Source organism: Carassius gibelio, chromosome A20 (genome assembly GCF_023724105.1).
Source record: "Carassius gibelio isolate Cgi1373 ecotype wild population from Czech Republic chromosome A20, carGib1.2-hapl.c, whole genome shotgun sequence".
In the NCBI taxonomy this organism is placed as follows: domain Eukaryota; kingdom Metazoa; phylum Chordata; class Actinopteri; order Cypriniformes; family Cyprinidae; genus Carassius; species Carassius gibelio.
The window spans coordinates 24,127,879-24,150,403 of record NC_068390.1 but is presented as its reverse complement, the minus strand read 5'-3'; the positions used below and the strand labels follow the sequence as shown (position 1 = coordinate 24,150,403).

Sequence of the window (22,525 nt, the reverse complement as noted above, 5' to 3'; positions counted from 1 at the left end):
ACACTGCATAGCATACAAATCAGTTTTTATTAAATCATAATCTCAATTGTTTTGTCATTATGCGTGCAAAAGACTTGCAACCACTGCTATACATAAAAATATATATGAACAACATGCATCAGGTGGAGTATAATGTGATTTTTACAGGATAACAAATTAGTGATAATTGCACTGAGGTGGAAGCATCAAGCTGAGCATAATCTTGGTTTGTTATTTGGCTTTGGGGAGAGAAAATTAATGTCACAATGTCTCTTATGGGGAAAAAGGACCAGCCCTCCGGTTATCATCTCCAGAAAAGTTCAATGAAAATGACTGGGATTGTTTTTGAGACCAAACACAAACAGGATGATGCATCTGAAAGGCCACAGTAAAGTGCAGTGGGGCATGTATATATTTATTTTTTTGCAGGGTCTCTACAAATCCAGGCACAATCAAACTTGGCTTGGCCTCATACATGCACCAGAATCTCTTTAGATCACTTGTATAAAAGCATGTGTTGTATAAATGTTGCGTCTCTCTCTGCATCTTTCATATTTATCATTAATCAAAACTAACAAACCTTGGAACATCCATCAAATCAACAACTACATAATTATAATAATTCAAGCTCCCATATAATCTGATATTTTAGTCACAATCTGTAGCTGCTTTTTAAAAACACTTGAGCTCGGCCAGTGCTCATGCAGGACATGATCGCTGCTATCTTTGGCCTGAGATCGACAGGAGATTTTTATGGCACTGACATCATGACACCAATAACATGAACAGAAAACAGAACGAGAATAATCGTGTAAGAAGAAGAGAGAGAAAGAGTGAGGCAGCTTCTCCGCCGTTACATAGTAGTGAACTGACCATGAGCGTGTCGTAGTTTCTCTGCAATCTGCCAAAACACAAAAACCAATTCAACCGTTTAACATCTTCCAACATTACAGCACATTTTTTAAACTTCTTTTTTTGTTTAGACACTTTACCATCTCATAGAATTTGACTTGCTGCTCCAGGTACTGCTGCATCACCCTGTTGTAGTCATAGATACGGTTGCTATGGAAGTGGTTCATTTCGGCTGCACAGAGGACAGATGTGTCAAAATTGTCACTTCAGTGTTTCGAATTTACAGGATTTTTTTTTTTTTTTTGCCATTTAAAATTATTATAGGCAGAAATATACAATTAAATATAAGAATTAAATATAAGAATCCTGAAAAATATATATATTTATAATGGTTTCCAAAAAATATTAAGCACCAAAAATAATAATTAAACAAATCAGCACATTAGAATGACTTCTGAAGGATCATGTGACACTGAAGCCTGGAGGAATGATGCTGAAAATACAGCTTTGCATCATATAAATAAATAGTAAAATATATTATTAAATTGTAAATGTTATAATATTCACAAAATATTTTTTTTACAAATATTTTTAAAAACATGAAGCCTTGGTGAACAGGAGAGACTTTGAAAAACAAACACTTGCAGGTTTTATTACACTGTATTATATATATATATATATATTTTTTTCTCCTATTCATGTTGTGCAGTATAATAATAAAACAATCATACAATAACAGTACAAGAAAATAACATTTTAAGATAGTGATTTTGTTCCTCTGTACAGATTTCAAGCAAAAATAAAAATAAACACTTTGCATAGATAGAAAAATGTACTTATATTGACTACAGAAATTTTCATGGCTTTTCCGAATCTGGAAATCACTGATATCTCAAAGTTTTCCAGTCCCACGGGAACCCTGTACTTAACTCTGTTTGTGTCTGTTATGTCTGTTGAAAATTATAGTTATGCTTCCAGCATTCTAATGTTGTGCTAACATCATGTAAGACTTAGTGTAATTATGACTTCTTCTGTAATGTAATACAAACGTTTTAAACAGGTGGTTTTGGGGTCACTGTAAGTAAATCACAATACCTTGCAGAGAGTAAGACATGGTGCTGGCACGTTTCGACATGGTGATCTTATCTGAGGGGGTGATTTTACCCGCAGCCACTAGTTTATCTGCTTCCTTTACCTTCTCTATGGCAGCCTGTGTGAGAGAATGCAGTCAGCAAAGTCAGCTCTCCAGTCTTCATATCTTTGTATATAATCTACGGCTCTGTTCAAACACCTAGAGAGCGGCCTAAAAGATCAGGTTCTATAACAATTAGGACGCTCGCTAAGTTTTAAACCAGAGTTTGAGTCTGTAAGGATGCATGTCTGCACGCTGACATGGTGAGTAAAGTACTCCGGTTTACCTTGTGAACGCCAATAGTATCAGGAAAGCATCCCAGCAGACCTTTGTACTCATTGTTAGTTTCCATGAGGAAGTGAAGGTCTTTCTTGGGCTAAAGAGAGAGAGAGACAAAACGTAATGATTAAATCAGACGAAAGTTTTGATCAGTGGCCGTACAGACATTGCTAATGTTACAAAAGATTGCTATTTTATGTAAATGATGTTCTTTTGAACTTCATATTCATCAGAAAATCCTGGAAAAAATAGCACTGTTTCCACAAATATATCACATTTTTACATTGATAATAATAAGAACTGTTTCTTGAGTAGAATGATCATGTGACACTGAGTAAAATACATTTTAAAATATATTACAATAAAAAAAAAAACATTTTAAAATTCTGCAATAATATTTGTTTTTACTGTATTTTTGCAGTCGTTATGAGCATAAAAGCAAGCATAGGAGCAATCTTTCAAAACCGTTCGAAAAATGATCTTGATGGCCCTCAAGTTTTAAATGGTAGTGTAATTTAAAAGATGGTAATATATAAGGATGTTTTGATGCACAAATAGTTACACTTCTCCTGTAACATAAGAGGCTGTAAGAGACCTAACTTCCTAATATAAGAGAGAACTGAGATGTTCTAGAGTAAGGTTTTTTTTTTCTACCTGCTCTGCCACCATCTGAGCAATCTCCTCGTAGGTCTTTCCTGCTGCCGTCAGTGCATCTGTGAGCACAGCCTCTCCTTAAACACAAACAAAATCATACATTCAGGAAAGAAAAACAGACTAATGGGTGAACATCGAACACAAATACTGCTGGTTAAAGATGAAGCGAGGTGAGGGAAAAAGGAACAAGAAAATGCTCAAAGTTTCTCAGAACTAGACCAGATGGTAAAAAGGGAACAGAATATTTTTACCTCATTAATGTTCTTTAGTAAGAGGAACCAAATAGTTTCTGATACCTTCATATCCACTGCTGATGAACACCGAGGACAGGTTTTGGAAAGCTTTGCCAATCCGTTGATATTCCTTTGGAAGAGCTGTGAAGAACAAACAGGAAATACGACTAATCAACTTGAGAATCTATAAACTTGAAGTATGACATTTTATCCAGCTGTATTTACTCAGTGAAACTTATAACATCCAAATGAAAAACATAACACCAACATCTCACAACCTCTCAGGAAATAGTATCACCCTCCTCCTAAAAATGACCTTTAAACTCAATCTGGTGTAGCTGATCACCTTCTCAATGGCGCACAAAGCCATTTGACTTTCTACTGTGATTAGTTGTGCTCATTTTGATTAGCTCAGCATTAACAGAGATTTCCTGAAGCATTTCAGTCCTTGGTAGTGCAACTGAAGCAAACAATCAGTTATGGGTGGTGAGACACTGTCAAAAGATCTCCGGGAGAAAGTTGTGTACAGGCACAAGTCAGGGATGAATACAGAAACATTTCAAAGGCTTTATCAATGCCTAGAAGCACAGTGAAGTCTGTTATTAAGAAGTGGAAGGTATCTGGTACAACACAGATCCTCCATGGATCAAATTTTTTTAGAAAAAAATTTAATTATCTGGCCTCAACACCAAATGATATGTCTGGCAGAAATCCATTACAGCTCACTACAAAAATAATACCATTCCTGCAGTAAAGCATGGAGGTGGTGATATCCTGTGACGGGGTGTTTCTCTGCAGCAGGAACTGGAGCACTTGTTAGGACAGAAGTAAAAATGGATGGGGCAAAATACCACCAAAGTCTTGAGGAAAATCTTTTGCCCTTTACCAGTAAGTTGTCAATGGGGAGAAGGTTTACCCTCTAACATGACAATGACCCAAAGCACACAGCAAAACAGAGCACACAGTGATTGAAGGAGAAAAAGGTGAATGTTATTGCATGGATGGTCCATAGTCAGAGGCCAGACTTAAACCCCACTGAAAATCTGTGGAATTACGTGATGAATGCAATCCACAAACACTCACCATCAAATTGAACTGAACTTGAGCAGTTCTGTAAAGAAGAGTGGGCAAATATTTTGCGAAGTCTAGATATGCAAATTTAGTAGAGACAGAGACATATCCCAACAGACTAAAGGCTGTAATTAAAGCAAAAAGTGGTTCAGCAAAATACTTATGCAACTTTTCAACTCAACTCAAATTAATTTTTTTTGACATGTTGGTGTCATATCTTTCACATGGGTGTTATATGTTGCACTGAGTAAATACTGCCGGATAAAACAAAACAGTGTCTGTTTTCATTTCAGGCTGCAAAGCAACAAAATGTGATTATTTTAAAGGGGAAGATTCTTTTCTAGATCCACTTTATATATCTGTATACACAAATATATCATACATACACATATATACACATATATATATATATCATATCATATGTGATACTCACGGCCTGTGCAGCGTTTCCAGTGTTCATTTCCTACTGTCAGCAAGTCTTTCACACCATCATCCATTGCCTTGGTGAAACGGTTGAACTGTTCACACTTCTGCTCTCTGAAGGTAACAAGACAACACGGATGAAATTCCATCAACAAGAGGATGCATGCAATTCACTGGCAGACCATCTCTGACTAGGGGTGTAACGGTACGCAAAAATCACGGTTCGGTACGTACCTCAGTTTTAAAGTCACTGTTTGGTTCATTTTTGGTACAGTAAGGGAAAGAAATGGAAACATTAAACTGCAGGTTGTTCATTACTATAAACTTTTTTTTAACAATTTGTTTACACTTTTTTTTAAATACTTTTTAATAATATATATATAAAATTAAAAAAGAATAAGAAATAAAATACTGCTGCAAAGTTCTACACTAAATAAAATACTCTCAGTCTCAAACGAATATCATATAATAAAATATAATGAAAAATATAACTAAATAACTATGATTACAGTGTAGCATTACCAATCCCAGCTTGTAGGCCTGCTCATATTTAAAAATATATATATAACTTTTCCAAAGTGTACAGTGCATTAGCAACAGTTTCAGTTTTTAGACCTGCTCAGATTTCGTGATTGCGTTGGACCGATCAGAATTAAGAGCAAAGGTCTGTTTAAATGCCGACGGGAGCTGCGTTTGAATTACAATAGTTTTTTTCCTAGTTGTAATGATGTTCACACTCGCGTGATGCCTTTTGAAAACATTAGGCCTGTGACACACTGGCACATTGCAACCTGTCAAACATAGTCTATTTTGCCGTCAATACTGTTGACTGTTTCCTTTATCAGTAGGCTTTATATTTATGCTCAACATGAAGTATAGATATTGTTGTTGTGAAGACAAGATCCTGGTCTGTTGCTGGCTCCCTCTATGTCACCTACGCGTCAGCACCGCGTCAGGCACGATTCTGGTGTGTAAAGACACAGAAAATGCGAGGCAGCCATCATGCAACTGACAGGCAGCAGAAATGCCACGCTCACGCCACGCAGCCTGTGTGTCACCGGCCTTAGAATCAGCTGCAGGGTGGGATTTGCGCTGAACGCGGAGACTTCCGCCACTTAATATGTTTGTTTGGAAACACGAAAATGTACCTATGTTCCGTGCACAAAAAAATTGGCTTCGGTCATTCGGTACACACGTGCACCGTACCGAAAGCCCTGTACCGAAACGGTCCGGTACAAATACACGTACCGTTGCACCCCTATCTCTGACCAGCTACAAAACAGCTTCTGGCTGATCACATTAACTTGAGTTGGTCAAACTGACAATAATAATAATAAGCTAATAACCAACTTGGACTTGATTTTAAATCAGGGAAGTGATCCTGAGGTGGGCTTTAGGACTTACACTTCAGTCAGGTCCAGGTCTGGCAGTCCCTCGGGCTCTATCGTGGAGAAAACCATGACTCCGACGGTCTCATCTTTTTCTGCTTTTCTCTTTCCCATTTTCCAGTCCTGTAATACAAATTTATAGTAATAAAATCAAAGGCTATGTCTAAAAACCTACAGTATTTAGATGCATATTCACATGGAAGATACAAAGGGATCAAAAGACAACTGATTAATCAACAACTACATATTTATTTAGTACTAAAAACACTCTTTACCTTCTCATCTTTGTACGAGAGAAACAGCTGGAAGACTTCACTGCTGGAGACAACGGGATGCCGGCACATTCGCGACATCCAACCCTGAAGCCTTTCCATGCGCATTTTTATAAATTCCTCCTCAAAGCGACCTGAAAAAGGGGGGGGGGGGTTAATCAACCTCATGCTATTTGCATTTGAAACTTCTTTACAGCAAACAGAATGTAATCAAAAGTGCTAACCTGTCACCTGCTTATCAGGCAGAGAGGGGATTGGAATAGCCGATCCAAATTTTTCCAAAAGCCTTTCATATAACCAATCGAAGTGCTTGTACCTGTGAATGACAGGCTTGTTCGTGGTCTGCAAAAACATTAGATGACATGACACAACATCAGCTGGAATGACTAACACAGAGATGCTCATGCACACATGATGGTTTCTGTACTTACAGTGGGTATGACTTGGTACTCAATGTAACTCTTGAGGCCATACATTTTGGAGCCCTTTTTAGGGTCAGCGACAACACAGTCCAGCTGATAGTCTGGATACGCCCACACTGGGCCAACTTCTCCTGTCTGAAATACAGTTTATATATACATCCACATCATACAAAAATGATATAGTAATTAAAACCCTTAAAGGAACATGAGTCTCATTCTAGTATGTGGCAGAGTCTCAATACAACAGGTTCATCGAGAAGCAAAATTACATTCTTAATGTCTTGTTTAATGATAAAACGATCAAAATGAAGAGAGTTTATGATCATTGACAGATGTTTGTTCGTGTTTTAAGCATCAATTCACATAATTGTAATTGATTTCTCAGAAAACAAGACCTCAACTATCTTCCGTTGTATTTCAATTCAATCTATTTTGATTGAAGGCTGTTTAGATATTTGCGATGGAAAAGACTGCGAAAGATTTTTTGCAGTGCATGCAACTTTTAATGCCATCACTATGACTTTCAGACTTTCTTCTATGATTTAAGGCTTTGATTTTTTAAGAGTGGCTTACATAAACAGACAGTTTGGTTCCTTTGGCGGGCAGTTTGGACAGCAAGTACAGCTCAGGACCTGATTTAGAGAAACCAGGAAATCTGCAAAGAGAAGATGTTTAAAAATAATTGAATCCAGAAAGAACACACGAAAACGCACATGAACTGGATTATATCTTTATTATGTGTATTATTATTACATGACTCTTGGATGCATGTCCAATCTGTGTGGTGTGATCAGACTTACTTGTTGAGGGCAATTTTCATGGATGAACCATGAGCTCCGCCTCTGTTTATAGCTCCGCCCTCTCCAGCTTCAGATTCAGCATAGCCACCCGATGACTTCACGTCATCCCACTCCTCGTCCCACTCATCATCTTCTGCGCCTATAAACAGTATTTACACACACTTCAAACATACTTGAAAATTAAAAAAAAAACACTAAGAACCAAGTGTACGTTATTAAATCACACTCAAGAGAAATCAGCCACAACTAGCTGGACAAATCAGCTACACTAACCTCTGATGAAGCTTAAATAGATCATAACAGTTGTAGTTTGTACAAAAACTGGTCATTGTCACAAAAGTATAATGTATACAGTATAAACTTATACTATTCTGAAGTTCTGTATATAAAAGGTTTTTGAAAAGTATTAAAAATGTAAGAATGAATGCTTAACCATTTCCAAGTCAGTTTTAATATAATAATTTAATAACAACAAAGACATTTGCATTAGTTCGTTTTAATAAAACCCCGGGGACATAAACATGCCTGTTCTGAGGCCGTGTTAAATAAACAACAAAGTTCACAGCAAGAAAAGCCCTACAAAACATTCTCACACACATTCCTGTGAGTTTCTGGCAACTGTTGAGCTCATGCAGCTTGATATTAAAACCACATTAAAGTCCGCACACGAATTTCATGGTTTACCTGAGAGATCAATAAGACATGGGTAGGGGTAAATGTCTTCAGAGAAAAGGAAAAGATTATTTGTTATGATAAAATAAATCTTGACAGCAAATATCACCTCTACATATAAAAATAGATTTCATTCTTAGTAAAACATTATGAATTAATGAATAATTTGGTGAAAGTGTCATCTTGCTTGTGGCAATAAATCAGTTTTTCAATGGGAAAAAAATCTCTTAAACAAATCCACATGCTCTTGCTTGTCTTTATTGGACACAGACTTGTAGAAGCTGAATGTTGCAACACATGGAAATGGTGACTTTCATCTCTTTATGACTCCTTATGACTCCAAAACAGACCAAAACTAACTTCAGCCTAACAAATGACTCAGTCAACGATGAGATCACTGAACCATGCCCACATTTTCCCCATCTACTCGTAAAACAACTTTCATATTTTTTCAATGCATACTAAATATGATTTGCACACTAAAAATACCACAAAGCAACTTGACTTTCAGTTTCCGGTGTCACAAATGAACCTAAAGTAATCAGCAGCATCTGACTGCCAAGAGTTAAAAAAAAAAAAAAAAAAAACGCACGCAAACGCACGCACGCACGCACACACACACACAAACTCAGTTTATACTGTTCAACTAAAACAAATTCTAGGAAATATAATGTGCAGAATGCTAGTTTTGCACTATGAATGCACTCTCGTGATAAAAAAATCTGCCAAGAACATCCATGAAGGGCAACATGTCGCTACTCACAGACTGCAGAGCCTTCTTGTTCTCTAAATATGCTGGACCGAAACCCTTAAAGAGGAATGTAACAGCTCCCAGTGAGGAATAAACATTATTTTAAGTATTTTTGTCTTGTTGCTGTGGTAAATGATCATAGAGGTGCCCTCGACAAATTACCACTTAAAATATATAACATTCAAGGTTCACACACTTTTTGACCAATGCATTTCCGAGACCTCTCTATTCATTGCCAATTACTGAATAAGAAATGCAAAAAATCATAATGATTCAGACTGGTGTGATAATGAATCATTAAGACCAATCATTTTTTGTTATATCCTGTGCAAAATCAGTAAGTTTTAATCCAATGCGATAACAGTAACTAGCATTTTTGGGGAAGGAAATGAAAAAGAAAAGGAAATTGGGTTAAAAATGTATGGAACACGACAAGAGGTTTAAAATAAAGACACAAGTACTCAAATAAGCTAAAACAACTAAAATAAAATATTTAATTCACCTTCTCAACAACGGTTTCCTATGAAGAAACAGGATTCATACTCTTGAAACTTTTGGATATATGAGGTGGCATTATTTTAGTGCAATTTTAGATATGGAAAATTAATTTAATATTTAAACACCATTGGGAATTTATATAATGAATATTAATTTTGCCAGTCATGGTGAACTCTAAAAATTTTTATTTTAGCAGAAATTGTGAGTAACTGTGGATATTTTATTCTTGGTTCTTACCCACTAAATCATGAATGACTGGAAGAGTAATGGAAATTGACTGGTCAAAAATAGTGAGATCCCTGAAGAACATTGTAATATGTGCTTGTAATATTTCTGAAATGTAATTATTTTAATTTTAATTATGTAATTTACAAAAACTAGGAGGTAACAAATATTAAAACCCATCTGAAAACAATGCTAGGACTAGGGGGCCTTCCAATATTGTTGTGGACAACGGCATGTCTTTGACACTGAAGATGTAGAATGAATAATCCAACATGGGTTTGAATAGTTACCTGGACCCTGGTAGGCCTGCGGATGCCCCTGTCCTCCAGAAGGCCATGCATTGCTGCTGGTTTTCCCCGTCTCGGTGCCCTCTGGCTGAGCTGCCCAGTTATTAGAAAACCCCCCAGATGCATTACTATCAAACACTGCCCATGGGTCATTACCATTACTTGTCTGAAAGAAAAAAAAACAAAAACAATTTTACAATTGGTAAGTAACAGAAAGCCTCAAATAGGAGCATTTTCACTAGTGGTCTCCGACCAAGCAATGCATATGAACCATTTACAAATAATATTGATATTTTATTATACAAGGCTAAATAACTGTCCTAACCACAACACACACTTAAGACCTAAAATCTTTTCCACAGCATGGCATGAGTCTGTCTTGAACATAATTTATGTACAATTAATTAACGTTCAACTGGTTGAGGTCAGTCGACTGCTCTTTTGTCCTGTAGATTCAGTAAATTATGATTGCACATGCTCACAATCTTCCATAACTCAAGCAGCACACAGCAACACTTTTTATCTGCGAAAAAAAAAAAAAAAGCCCACTCACACCTGACGACAAGCACTCAAATAACCTTTGGTTGTCACTATATTATCCTGAAAGACTCCATTTGAACAGGTATTTTCAGATGTCGAACGATTCAAGGAGTTCTAAAGAAAGGGAATATACGTATATGGATGGAAATGTTGAATGGAAAGAGATGTTGACCTTCCTGATGGATGCTTCAGCTTGTCAACACTGAACAACTGACTCTCAATGGCCCTCTGGCCTTCATGACACAAAAGCCCAGAGACACAAAAACATAGGCTCTGTGTTTCCAAGTCATTATCTGTTGGTGCACAATAGACACATCATCTTAGCCTCATTATCTCGTTGTATTCAATATGATGAAATTTTGCTCGGAGCATGTTGAATGATTTCTGTCACATACATGTCAAATGAAAAATATTGTTATTTAACTGCTGTTGACGAAAGACAGGCATCAGATAAAGTCAAACACTATCTGTTTGGTTCCCTATTTTCGTATTTGCTCATGCAAAAACTGCATGTCATGCATTTTGAATGTAGCACCATGCAGAGAAGGGCTGGTTTTAGAAAGTGTTTATGTTGATTCATGCATGCTTGGAACTAGGATTTTTCTCGCCGATAGCTATTCAGATGCCACTTCTTAGACTTATATTTAACATAACTCAATAAAGGGCAAGTTTTCCTTTAAAAAAAGTGGCAAGAATGTCTGCTTTTTCACAACTCACGTATACTGTTTATCAGTTTGCAGCCAGGTCAGGTGGTTAAAAAAGCAGTATGGAACATTTAAAATCTTGATAACAGACCAGTTTTCAGTTCTTCAACAACAAAACATGAAAAACGAAGCAGCGGTCCAACAAATGATTGAATCATCGTGTTTATGTTTCAGAAGCTGGCAGATAGACTGTGATGTGGAAACAGTGCTGATCAGTTTGATTGATGTGCGATTTGTAGTTGTCTGGTGTAATCAGTGGAGTTGGATTCAATCTGAATGCATTCAGACCCCGAAAACCGTGTGTTTAGGTTTTGGTCTTGTTAGTGAGGGCCCCGGAATCAAGCATGTGTGGCGTCCGTCATGCCAAATGCATTTCGTGTACCTCATCAGGGGAGGTGGATGAAAATCCTGGGGTGACTGGAGTCTCCGGCTGAGCTACATCCACCTTAGGGGAAAGACGTGACATCATAAAGCGCTGAAAAGGAAGGGTTATCCTGACATGATCCCCTAAATACAACACCTTCTTCATCAAACCACTGATTTTATCAATAGCAGAAGCCCAGCTGAGACCTACAATGGTTTTCAATTTCAGACAGTTCGAAAACTAGCACAAAACATTATTCATCAAACATAAAAAGAGTGCTGATACACGCTCATGCAACTTGACCATCAGTGCCCATTTCATTTATGATGCATTTCAGACAAATGCTTGGATCATCAAAAGAAACCACAACTCAAGCAACTACTTAGTGGTCTTAACCTCAGATGACACACCATAGCACTCAAAAACACCAGTATTTATTGTGTTGTCTCTACAACCTCTAACAGACACAGCTGCTCTAGGCCACATGCTCAAAAAATATTTTGTCCTAAATTTAATAATGATGTATTTGAATTGCATCTAAAAGGCAATCCATTTGGATTATACAGTTTAAACCTATAAGAATTAAAAAATCAAAAAAAGAAAAGAAAAGAAAACAACAGGTAATGTTTCTGTATTAATAAACTGAATAAGTTTTAATTTCACAATAATTAAAGGTGCATTAGGTGATTGTCTTCAGAAATTTTTTTTTGTTATGCTGGTTAAAAGTTTCTTCACATCCTGATAGCAATCATCAAGTTAAGAGGTCTAAACGTATTTATATGCATTTATGTATTCTGTGGAAGGCATAAGACCAAGAAATGTTCGTCAAATCAAAACGCTCGGTCCAAGCATTTTAATTGGCTTTCCTACCGGTCTGTCAGCATACATATTTGCATACCTCTGTGCACCCTGTTCATGTGAGACACGATATGTCATCAGCGTGTAGACAGAGCTAGAATAGCACACAAACATCCACAACCTTCCTTCCTTGGTATTGTAGTACTGTTATATGGATGTATGCATTCAGTGCTATAATGTTAAAGTAAGCATTTCCCAAGATCTCTTTAAAATGTATATATAACTCTAAAATATATATATTTATCATCAATAAATTTAGTTAGGTTTTTAACCAACTAATTTAACTAATTAATTTTAACCAACTGAATAATGCTTGTTCCATAGCTAGCCATATTTTAACCGTTCATACTTTTAACTACATCAGTTTAATTGTTTTCACAATATCAATGCTGATATTAAGCAATCTGAATAAATGCATTTTAAAAACATGGTTATTTGAATTAAATAAAAATAAATTGAAACAGTTGATAATAAACTATGTCACTCATTTTCATTCCATTTATTTTCTGTATGATATAGTATGTGTCATTAAATTTATTAGTTTATGATAAAACATTGAATGGAGATTTTATATGCAATTCAAATACAAAATTGAGGCCTAAATATTTTTTGGAGCGCACAAAAACAAAACTATTTTTGGTTGAGCAGTTTTACATGTCACCCACGCCCAAGCCCCGTCTCTTTCTGTGTAAGTGGGTGGTTCTTGACCAGAAAAACTTTAATGTGGACTTTCTGCTGTTTTATCGAAGATCTGATTTACATCAAGACTTGATGACCAACCGATAAAAAATTTGCGCCAACTAATATTTGTGCCTACAGAGCATAGGGACTTCTGTGGTTAACTGTGCCACACATTTTGCAAAGACTCATATTTATCTAGCATTGCTGCTGGTTTCACATCTGTTATCAGAAATCCATCGAGCGCATGCGGACTATAGCTTCTAGGTTAAAGTCTCTCCCTTGACTAGCCAATCAGCTCCAGGCTTTGAGATAACACCATAAACAACTGCTTTTCATCAGGGATGGTTTCACATGGTCAGTTCTGATGAATCATGATCAGACTTGAAGACAACATGAACTCAAAACTAACAGTATTAGTTTTTGTTAAGCACGATTCATCATTAAAAGATTTTCTGAAGAAAAAAAGGTTTGTTTTCATAAGCTGTAATCAGCTTATAACAACTTAACATATTGTGAGCAATGAGCATTCTAAAATTCTAATATGTTTCACTCAAATAAAATCCTGATATTATTTTCCTGTAGCTGCTCTGAAATGTTTCACTTAATGGAAGTCAGACGAAAGCGATTTTATGTTCTTTAAAACTGCTCAAATTTACACAAAAATAAAGTCAATGGCAGGGGAAACAAATGCCCTGCAACTCAAGGATTCCCACTCCTCAAAATATTGCTGATCAAATCATAGTTTCTCCAAAAAACAAAGCAGGCCACTCAATGAAAACTTCAGTCTCAGCACTGAAGGCCAAACCCACAGTACCTCACTAACATACGGGAGAATCCAAACACTTCATCCTGTATATTAATTAAAAATCATCATCCTTCACATTTGGCCCCTCGCTGATCCTCTGAATAAGCACCACAGGATGTTTTATTCTCAGTATCAGTATTTGCTTTCACATGCATTTTTACATTCGGAGTAAGATGTTTAAATCTTCACAAGTGGGATCTCCCTTCCTGCTCACATCCTCTCAGGAAGTTAAACAGTGGGAGAAATGCTCTGAATGAGGAGCATTAGACAGATAATGAACTAAACAGTTCATGATAAACTGACTGGTTTATGTGCAGCATTAGCCAACGGACTGAACCAGTAACGTGAAATTTACCCGTCATACTCACGATGCCTTACCTGTGCGGTGCTGGCCGGGGTCGGCATGTGACTGTCGAAGAACGAGAGATCGAGGGGGGCTGCATTTCCTCCAGAAGTAAAAGGCTTAGCCTGGTTAATCTAGAAGAACATGAAGAGAAGAGTTTAGAAGTGTCAGTCATTGTCAAATCAGACAGAATCAAGCGGGTTTGTACTTTAAACAGAGATTTTGTTGATACTTTGTGTTATATGAGACTAAATGGAAGTTCTGTAAAATGTTATATTTAATGGTAGATAATAGATTAATTTAATATAATATTAGCGTTTCATTTGTTAAATTATCATCTTTACTGTAAATTTTTTTCTGACCCCTAAAATTAGCTTAAAAAAAAAAAAAAAAAAAAAAGTAAAATCCTGTGAGGCAAGGTTTCAGATATGATATCTCATTTCATGCATTATGATTACTGGTATCTCATGAATTGGTAGATTTATAGACAAAGTTGTTCTAATCCAAATGGAGCACAAGCCAGTCAAAACGCATATATGCGTTAAATCGCTGGGGTATGTCTTTAGCAATAGCCAAAAAAATGTATGGGTAAAATTATCTATTTTTTTTATTTATGCCAAAAAATAATTAGGATACCAAGTAAAGATCTTGTTCCATGAAGATATTTTGTAAATTTCCTTCTGTAAATATATTAAAACTTAATTTTTAATTAGTAATATGCATTGCTTTAAAGGCAATTTTCTCAATAATTAGATTTTTTGGAACCCTCAGATTCCAGATTTTCAAATAGTTGTATCTCGTCCAAATATTGTCCGATCCTAACAAACCATACATCAATGAAAAGATTATTTATTCAGCTTTGTATAAAATATATCTAAAAATAAAGCTGATAACGTTCTTAAAAAAAAAAAAAAAAAAAAAAAGTGACTTTTTTATGTTTTTAATTGTTAATCCTGAGCATTAAATATATAAATAAAAAGACCATGGATACTACTAAATTCAATTAAGCCTAAATCACTATCATTAGAAAAATGTGAGATTAATGTTTTATTTCTATATGGTGCAATATTTTACTCCTTTTGACGCACTCATTCGATACTTCCTAGGAAAATATTCCCTCCAGATGACTTTATATGAAAGTTTGGACTACTGAAGTCCTATTTTTGTTTTTTTTTTCATTCATAAAAGTATAAGAAATGGTTTTTTCAACCCAATTTAACTTCCATAAAAAAATTAAATAAATAAAAAATCCAACTCCAAGAATTAAACAACCACAACAAAAAATAGTTTTGGGTGCGCAAAGAATGTGAATTTGGAGAAGTGTGAACATGTGGTCATTAGTTTGGCTCGGAGAACAGAGAAATGAAGGAAGCACATGTGTTTGTACGACAGTGCAGCTGTGAGTTCAGGTCAGGAGGGAAACTGAAATGTATGTCTGCAGCCAGCAACAGAAGGAATCAATCCCCAGCCTTTTTATACAGAGAGTACATGGTTTACCAGGTCAGCGTGTGCATGACTGCCTCAGCATGGCTTTATAATGTGATTATGTTCAGCTACACAGTATGATGCACTTTAAAACAAAGATACCGCTGCATCTTGATTGATAAACAACTGGACTTCTCAAGGCTTTTTGGCTTAAGTTTCCATAAATAACACTTGTGCAACTCTTGTATTTTCAAATAGCAAGGAAATTCCTATTTTCCCATATCAAGTATTATAAAGTGAAGCAAGCACATTCATTCAGTGATAAGAAAACACTTCCTGTTGATCAAACAGGTCATATTCCAGCAGCAACGGTTTCTCTGTCCTTTTGGTATCAAAAACACTGCCAGGTGCGCATTATATATACTTTATCATCCATAGTAAAAGACTAATATGCCAACCATGCAATTAATCAGCTAGAATTTATTTTGAAGTATTGATAAACATAAGCACCTGAACTTCATTGTGCACATTTTGTTTTTAAATATTTCTGAGTGGATTTTAAGTATCTACTGTATAAAATTAACTGTTCTTTTAAGCTGTTATTAATGTTGCTAATCTTGTTTTAGCCTTCTGTAAGCTTTTTTTTTTTTTTTTTATTCCTGTGATGCAAAGCTGAATTTTCAGCATCATTACTCCAGTCTTCAGTGTCACATGATCCTTCAGAAATCATTCTAATATACTGATTTAGTTCTCATGAAATCTTTTTTATTATTATTATGAAAGGTTATTTATTTTGACGCGATATCAGCAACAAACAATGGCTATCCATGGTGACATTAACATTATTATTTAAATACGTCAATATACATTTTTTTCTAAGAAACTATCATACAAAAACATCAATATTACAGATACAATAGTCGTTACAATAGTAACGATCAATAGTAAATAACAAGAAAACAATAGCACTGATAAAAATGAGCTTAATACTTTTTAGGAAAATGTGATGCATTTTTTTTATATTCTTTAATTAACAGAATACACACAGTATGTCATCTTTGGTAACCATTGCTTACCTCTATATAGTCCTCTGGCACCAATCCGACCTCTCCTCTGGAGTTCTTTGCCTCAAGCCATCCTCCACCAATGTTCTGAGAACAGAAGAGAATGGTTCATCACTACAGAGAAGGTTTTGATCTGTTCATACACATGCAACAACTCATGGAGACAACAGACATGAAGAGCCAGGTGTTATGAAACATTATGAAAGTATAAATAAACTCACCCGGTTGGTTATTGTGATTGTCTCACCCTCTCGAACCGACAGCTCATTATTCCCAGGCTCTGCCGTGAAATCATATAAAACCTGTGCCTGTGTGGAGACTAAACATGTGTAAGTAAAACATGCATATACAACACACTAAATTTGTTAATTAAGCTATCATTATTACTAGAACAGAACCAGCTACACTTGTTTTACCTGATTTTTTTGGACACCATTAAATGCTCATGACCTCAGCACTAACCTGTTTAACATTCAACTATGTCTCTGACATTTTTTACATGTATAATCAATGAAATAATGTTTTTTCACATGAACAACCATCACCTTTGCAAACTGGTGAACCACACGAAAATTGTCAAGGTCTCTGTAACTTTTTGTTTTGTGCATAAAATCATAAAAATAAATAAATAAATTACAAGACAATCATATTTTTACTCAAATCTCACTTCTGAAATGCCTAAAAAAATTATAAATATAATATAAATAATCATAATATTAATTACATTTAAGAAGATTTCTCAGGTAAAAGTGATTATACATTATGGTAGTATTTCCCTTAATTTTGATTAACGCTAGGGCTGTGCAAAAAATCTAATGCGACTTTAATGCACATCTCATCATTAAAGACGCTACTGTAATTAGAAGTATATCTCCAGCACGTGCGTTCAGATCAGGGTTGCCAGGTTTTCACAACAAATTCTGCCCAGTTGCTTTTAAAAACTAGTCAAAAACTAGCCCAATCGCTCTTCCAGAAGGTTCCCCGATAAAAAATTGCTTCCCGGGGTTAAAATATACGTTTTTTTTTAGCATGTTTGCCGTGGTAAAATTCGCATTTTAGGGGCTAAATATCACGTTATTTGTATTGGGGTCGCTTTGACCCGCGGACATGAAAAACAACCGCAGATTGGCAACACTGGTTGGCATTTACTACACCGAGCCGTAATTCACTTACAATTTACACAAAATCGATGTTAAAATTGCAGACGATTCTTTGTCGATTTTGAAAGCGATTTTGTGTTAGTTTTCGGTAGACTACGGCTCTGTGTAGTAACTGCCGCTCCACCTGAACCAGTGTTGCCAAGTCTGCGGTTGTTTTTCATGTCCGCGTTTGAAGCAACCCCAATACAAATAACGTAATTTTTAGCCCCTAAAATGCGAATTTTACCAGGGCAACCCTTCCCAAAAATGTATATTTCAACCCCGGGAAGCAATTTTTATCGGGGAACCTCCCGGGAACGCGATTGGGCTAGTTTTGGACTAGTTTTAAGAGGCAACTGGGCAGGATTTGTTGTGAAAACCTGGCAACCCTGAACTGAACACACGGTTTGGAGATATACTTCTAATTCCAGGAGCATCTTTAATGATGAGATGCGCATGAAAATCGCATTCGATATTTTGCACAGCCCTAATTAAGAGTTTAATTGAACAAAAACTAACTTTGTAACTTAACTTTGTTAAGAAATCTTTTAATGATATTTTTCCTGTAATGAGAATATGGGGGCAAAGGTTACTATTAATTTTTTTATGTTCTTATTTCCTATATTTTCTTTTGGAGTGAGTTATAACCTGGACATTGTCATGAGTTTCGTCCATAAGGTACTGAATAGTGGTGATAAAAAATGGGGGGCGGGTGGGGGCTTACTGAATTATACAGAGCACATTATTGTAATAAAAAGCACACAAATGGTCAAAGTAGAATCAATTCCACAATTCATTAAGATAAAAACACTTTCCACAAAGCACCCATTATTGTAACAGACACATAGGCAACACAGAAACACACACACACACACACAAACACACACACACACACACACACACTGAAGATATTGAAAGGCAAACAGTGAGGTCTGTATGAACAGTCTTCGAGACAGGCTCTCTTTATGTAGGAATTTACAAGCCACCATTCCTAAATGCTCAGACATAGAGTCTGTGAGTGAGAAAATTCACTTCTGATTTAAATTAAATTCAGCACTTAAAAAACAGTGATGATAGATCACAAACCGTCTGATGTCATAAATGTGCATAACCATTTACACAAGTCTTCCAGAGAAACAAAGAGAAGTGATGATGAAATAGAAATGATGTGCAAGACAATGAAACATCCTCATATAGACCTGAAAACTGAAATAACTGAAAATAATAACTAACAAAAAATAAAGCTAAAATAAAACCGAATGTAAATCTAAATCAAGTCACTTTTATTTGTATTGTGCTTTTTACAGTACATATTGTGTCAAAGTAGCTTCACAGTGATAAACAGGAAAAAGAGCAGAATCTGTTATGGAAATTCAACTATGCAGTTCAGATTTAGCTGTAACACAACTCTTAGTAGGCAAAAGTGTCATTGATCAGAATCGGATCAATAACAGTGTGAATTTCATTGAATTCTGAACTGAATTAAGATCGACAAAATTCTTTAGTCAGATTCAGTTCCATTCAATAACAGTGAAAACACTGCAATTTTTCACTGTATTAAATTAGTTTTAAAGTTATTTTTATATTTCTTAGTTCATAGTATTTTTTTAAACAGAAATTTCCTTTTCCAAAATTAAGAAAATTAAGTGTCTGTTATTTTACAGATATAATATAAAGCAATGTCATGCATTTATATGCACATAAATGGCTATATAAGATAGACTCTCATAAATGGGTCCCATTTAACTAAATATATTAACCAAAGGAGAATTTATATTTAGAGGCCTAAGCTCTCACTTACATGGAGAATTAGTAAGTGATTAACTAAACTTGTTGAATGAGTTACAATTCAACTACGTATCCCAGCATGCATTGCACACGACGTCATGGTCTCACTAAAATGTCACAAGACTCTTAATGATCCATATTTTCCGACGTTCACCAAAAAGCCATCAAAACATTGTTAAAATAACAAAAAGAGACCTTTTAGACCCATTTCGGGGTGTTAAACTGGTCAGTTATGAAGCCTGTGACGGTTATAAACACTTAAGGGCAAATGTATTGACGTGTGTTTGGAAATACTTTGCCAGTGCACACCCAGTGTGATTTCAGTTTAAAGAAACTACAAACAGATCAGACACAAACTTTAACCAAAAATAAGTCAAATAAGCCCTTACCTTCGTCTCCATTATACCCAAATTAACCAGTCATTACAGAAACCTGCAGTTTGAAGGCGATAAACTCTCTTCTTCATCCAGACATGTTTCTTCTGCCCAAAACAATCCTTCTCAAACCGCTTTATTTACATCACCAAAGACACTTTACTCTCTTGTCCGAGCCTAACAGACTCGAATGTAGTGGAGCCAGAAAAGTGTGTAAATCCAAACTCGACGTTTCCAGCGTTTAAGGTTCAACTTCACTGCAGCTGAGTGTGTTACACATAAGAGACACAACCGGAAACAAACTCACTTATCGAGCGGCCTGAAAAAACGTACATTTGCTGCTGGATTCCTCTGTACATAGGACCTATATAATAATAATAATAATAATAATAATAATACTATTACTACTAATAATAATTATTATACCTATTAAAAATACTAGGACATATAATATATATGTATGTTGTGCATATAATATTTATCGTTATTATTATCATATATTATATTAAATTAAGCATTAATGTACAGTATATTATACTTACACATATCGTATATAGCCTACTCCATAGTGTGGGACTTTTAGGATCACATTTTAGACTAATAATAAAATAAAAAGTTCTAATGTAAATAAATTAGGGATACATACAAAATCAAAGTCTTGATTTTGTTTTGTTCAAGTAGATATTTATGCTGTTTGTGCCCATAAATGTTTTAATTTCTGGCTGTGTCAGCTTTTTAACTTTCGTCAAGTTCAAACTGAGAGGGGCGGGGTGAAACGACAGATGTGTAAGTTTAGAGCGCCCTCTAATGGTAATGTGTAGTATTTATAAAATGCATGACGGCGTTAAAAACACTGATCTTGGAACGACAAGATGAAGGTGAGTAATTAATGACAGAACTTTCATTTTAAGGTGAACTATCCTTTTAAGTGTAGTAGAATTTCTGTTTGATATACAGACCATTTTGTCTCATTTAAAATGTTTTAAAAAAGTGATGTCTGCTTAAAACTCACAGACACAGCATTTTCCCATTGACAGTGTGCAGAATAACAGCTAATAATAATAATAATGGATAATTAAGACAAGCTGAAAGAGTGGAACTTGGATATCCTGATACCAAGCTTTAAAGGTAAACTTTATTTAGGTAAAATTAAAATGCACTTCTTTTTCATTATAACCCATTTGTGCTCTGGGTAAACCACTTTTAATATATTCCATATATGGCCAAGCTGGGTGTCACAGGACATCTAACAGAAGATTGTTTAAGCAACATCTGCTCCAGCTCCATGTAGAGGCTGAGGACGAAGAATCCAGCGAGACAAAACACTTGCATTACACATTGACATTGAGGTCTGACAGCAGTACTCTGATCCTTTCAAGGAGGAATATAATTCTGCTGATGACATAAAATGGGGTGAGTTAGAGCAGAACACTATTACAGAGAGAATGGTCTTGTCTCTATCAAAGTTGAGGGCATAGTAATCTATGACCCTGTCTACTGTCATGTTTGCAGCTCAGCAAACATCTAGTTTGGTCTTTGATATTGTTATAATTATTGAGCTTTACAAAGACAATGTATTTCTTACAAAGGACTGGAGAAAATGAGACCTCTGATGACCAACCGCTAAATCAGCAATGGCAAATGCAGTTAAACATTTGAATTGCTTAGATACTGAACACAAGCAGATGAAATAACATTGTTCAAGCAGGGTATCTAGTTCGGCCAGTGGAGCAGCCTCTCCCTGGTGTCTCATACACCCAAGGGACTCATAGACAGGGGACTGTAAAACAGGTGGCAGTGCAGGATACTTTCCAAAGGATTCCTTTATGTCGATTGCTGAAACTCATTCTTGAGACTCCAGGGACAGTGGAGAAGATAATGAGTGGAAAGGGGAGCTTAATGACTCAAACAGTGGTTAATCCACTAGGCTCCAAGAACTCAATCCATAAAATGGAATTCATCTAATTCACTCTTAAATGTCTTTCTCCAGAGTCCCTTTCGAGTCTTGATTGTCACTTTATAAGGCAGATGATGCCAAGATGTTTGGTATAGATGCTGTCCTGAAGTCAGTTGTTGATAATATCAGTGACATGGAAACAAATGACGTGGAAGTATACACGGCTCGCTCCAAAGACACAATGAAGGTTTGGGTTGCCCACATTTGTGGGGATGATTTGGGACTAAATTCAATCCTTGGTTATACAGAGAGTTCCTCTGGGAACAGTGTTTGTCACTGGGGCCATGTGAAGAAACAGTTCATGCAAACACAAACAATGGAAGATCCTTTACTGCTCAGGAATAAGGATAGCCATCTTTCAGGTCTGGTGCAAAGTAATTCAACAGAAACTGGTGTAAAAAAAGAGTATTTTGAACAACCTGAAATACTTCCATTTGACACAAAATGTATCCTCCTAGAAGGAGAAGGTGCATAAAGGGACAGAACATCATCCAGAAATAACCCTCCTTGTGTTTTATTCTCCAGATGGTGAACCTCAGTTTGGA

At 35.8% G+C, this 22,525-nt stretch overlaps 1 protein-coding gene across 2 annotated transcripts; it reads right to left on the bottom strand.

Annotated features, from left to right (window-relative positions):
- Positions 1-8: 8 nt before the first annotated feature.
- On the bottom strand, positions 9-20,336 carry LOC127938565 (sorting nexin-9-like). 2 transcript variants are annotated; one of them, XM_052535263.1, is made up of 19 exons: positions 20,039-20,336; positions 16,944-17,030; positions 16,735-16,809; positions 14,269-14,367; positions 11,565-11,627; positions 9,942-10,104; positions 7,506-7,644; positions 7,279-7,360; positions 6,715-6,840; positions 6,508-6,625; positions 6,287-6,417; positions 6,028-6,134; positions 4,634-4,737; positions 3,193-3,270; positions 2,897-2,973; positions 2,250-2,339; positions 1,927-2,041; positions 972-1,063; positions 9-880 (listed from the first exon to the last, which is right to left on the bottom strand). In XM_052535263.1, the coding sequence occupies exons 1-19, from the start codon at positions 20,048-20,050 to the stop codon at positions 833-835; spliced, it is 1,806 nt and encodes a 601-aa protein (XP_052391223.1). In that variant the 5' UTR covers positions 20,051-20,336; the 3' UTR covers positions 9-832. The 2 variants fall into 2 exon arrangements, with proteins under 2 accessions (XP_052391223.1, XP_052391224.1); XM_052535264.1 differs by lacking the exon at positions 11,565-11,627 and having other exon boundaries at positions 20,039-20,335.
- Between the last annotated feature and the right edge of the window lie 2,189 nt (positions 20,337-22,525).

Bases quoted from the DNA above. Each gene is read 5' to 3' on its own strand.
- LOC127938565 (XM_052535263.1), bottom strand. The intron at 10,105-11,564 runs GTACACGAAATG...TTTTTCTTTCAG, and splicing joins CATCCACCTCCCCTGATGAG to ACAAGTAATGGTAATGACCC. The intron at 6,135-6,286 runs GTAAAGAGTGTT...TTTGTATTACAG, and splicing joins TCTCGTACAAAGATGAGAAG to GACTGGAAAATGGGAAAGAG.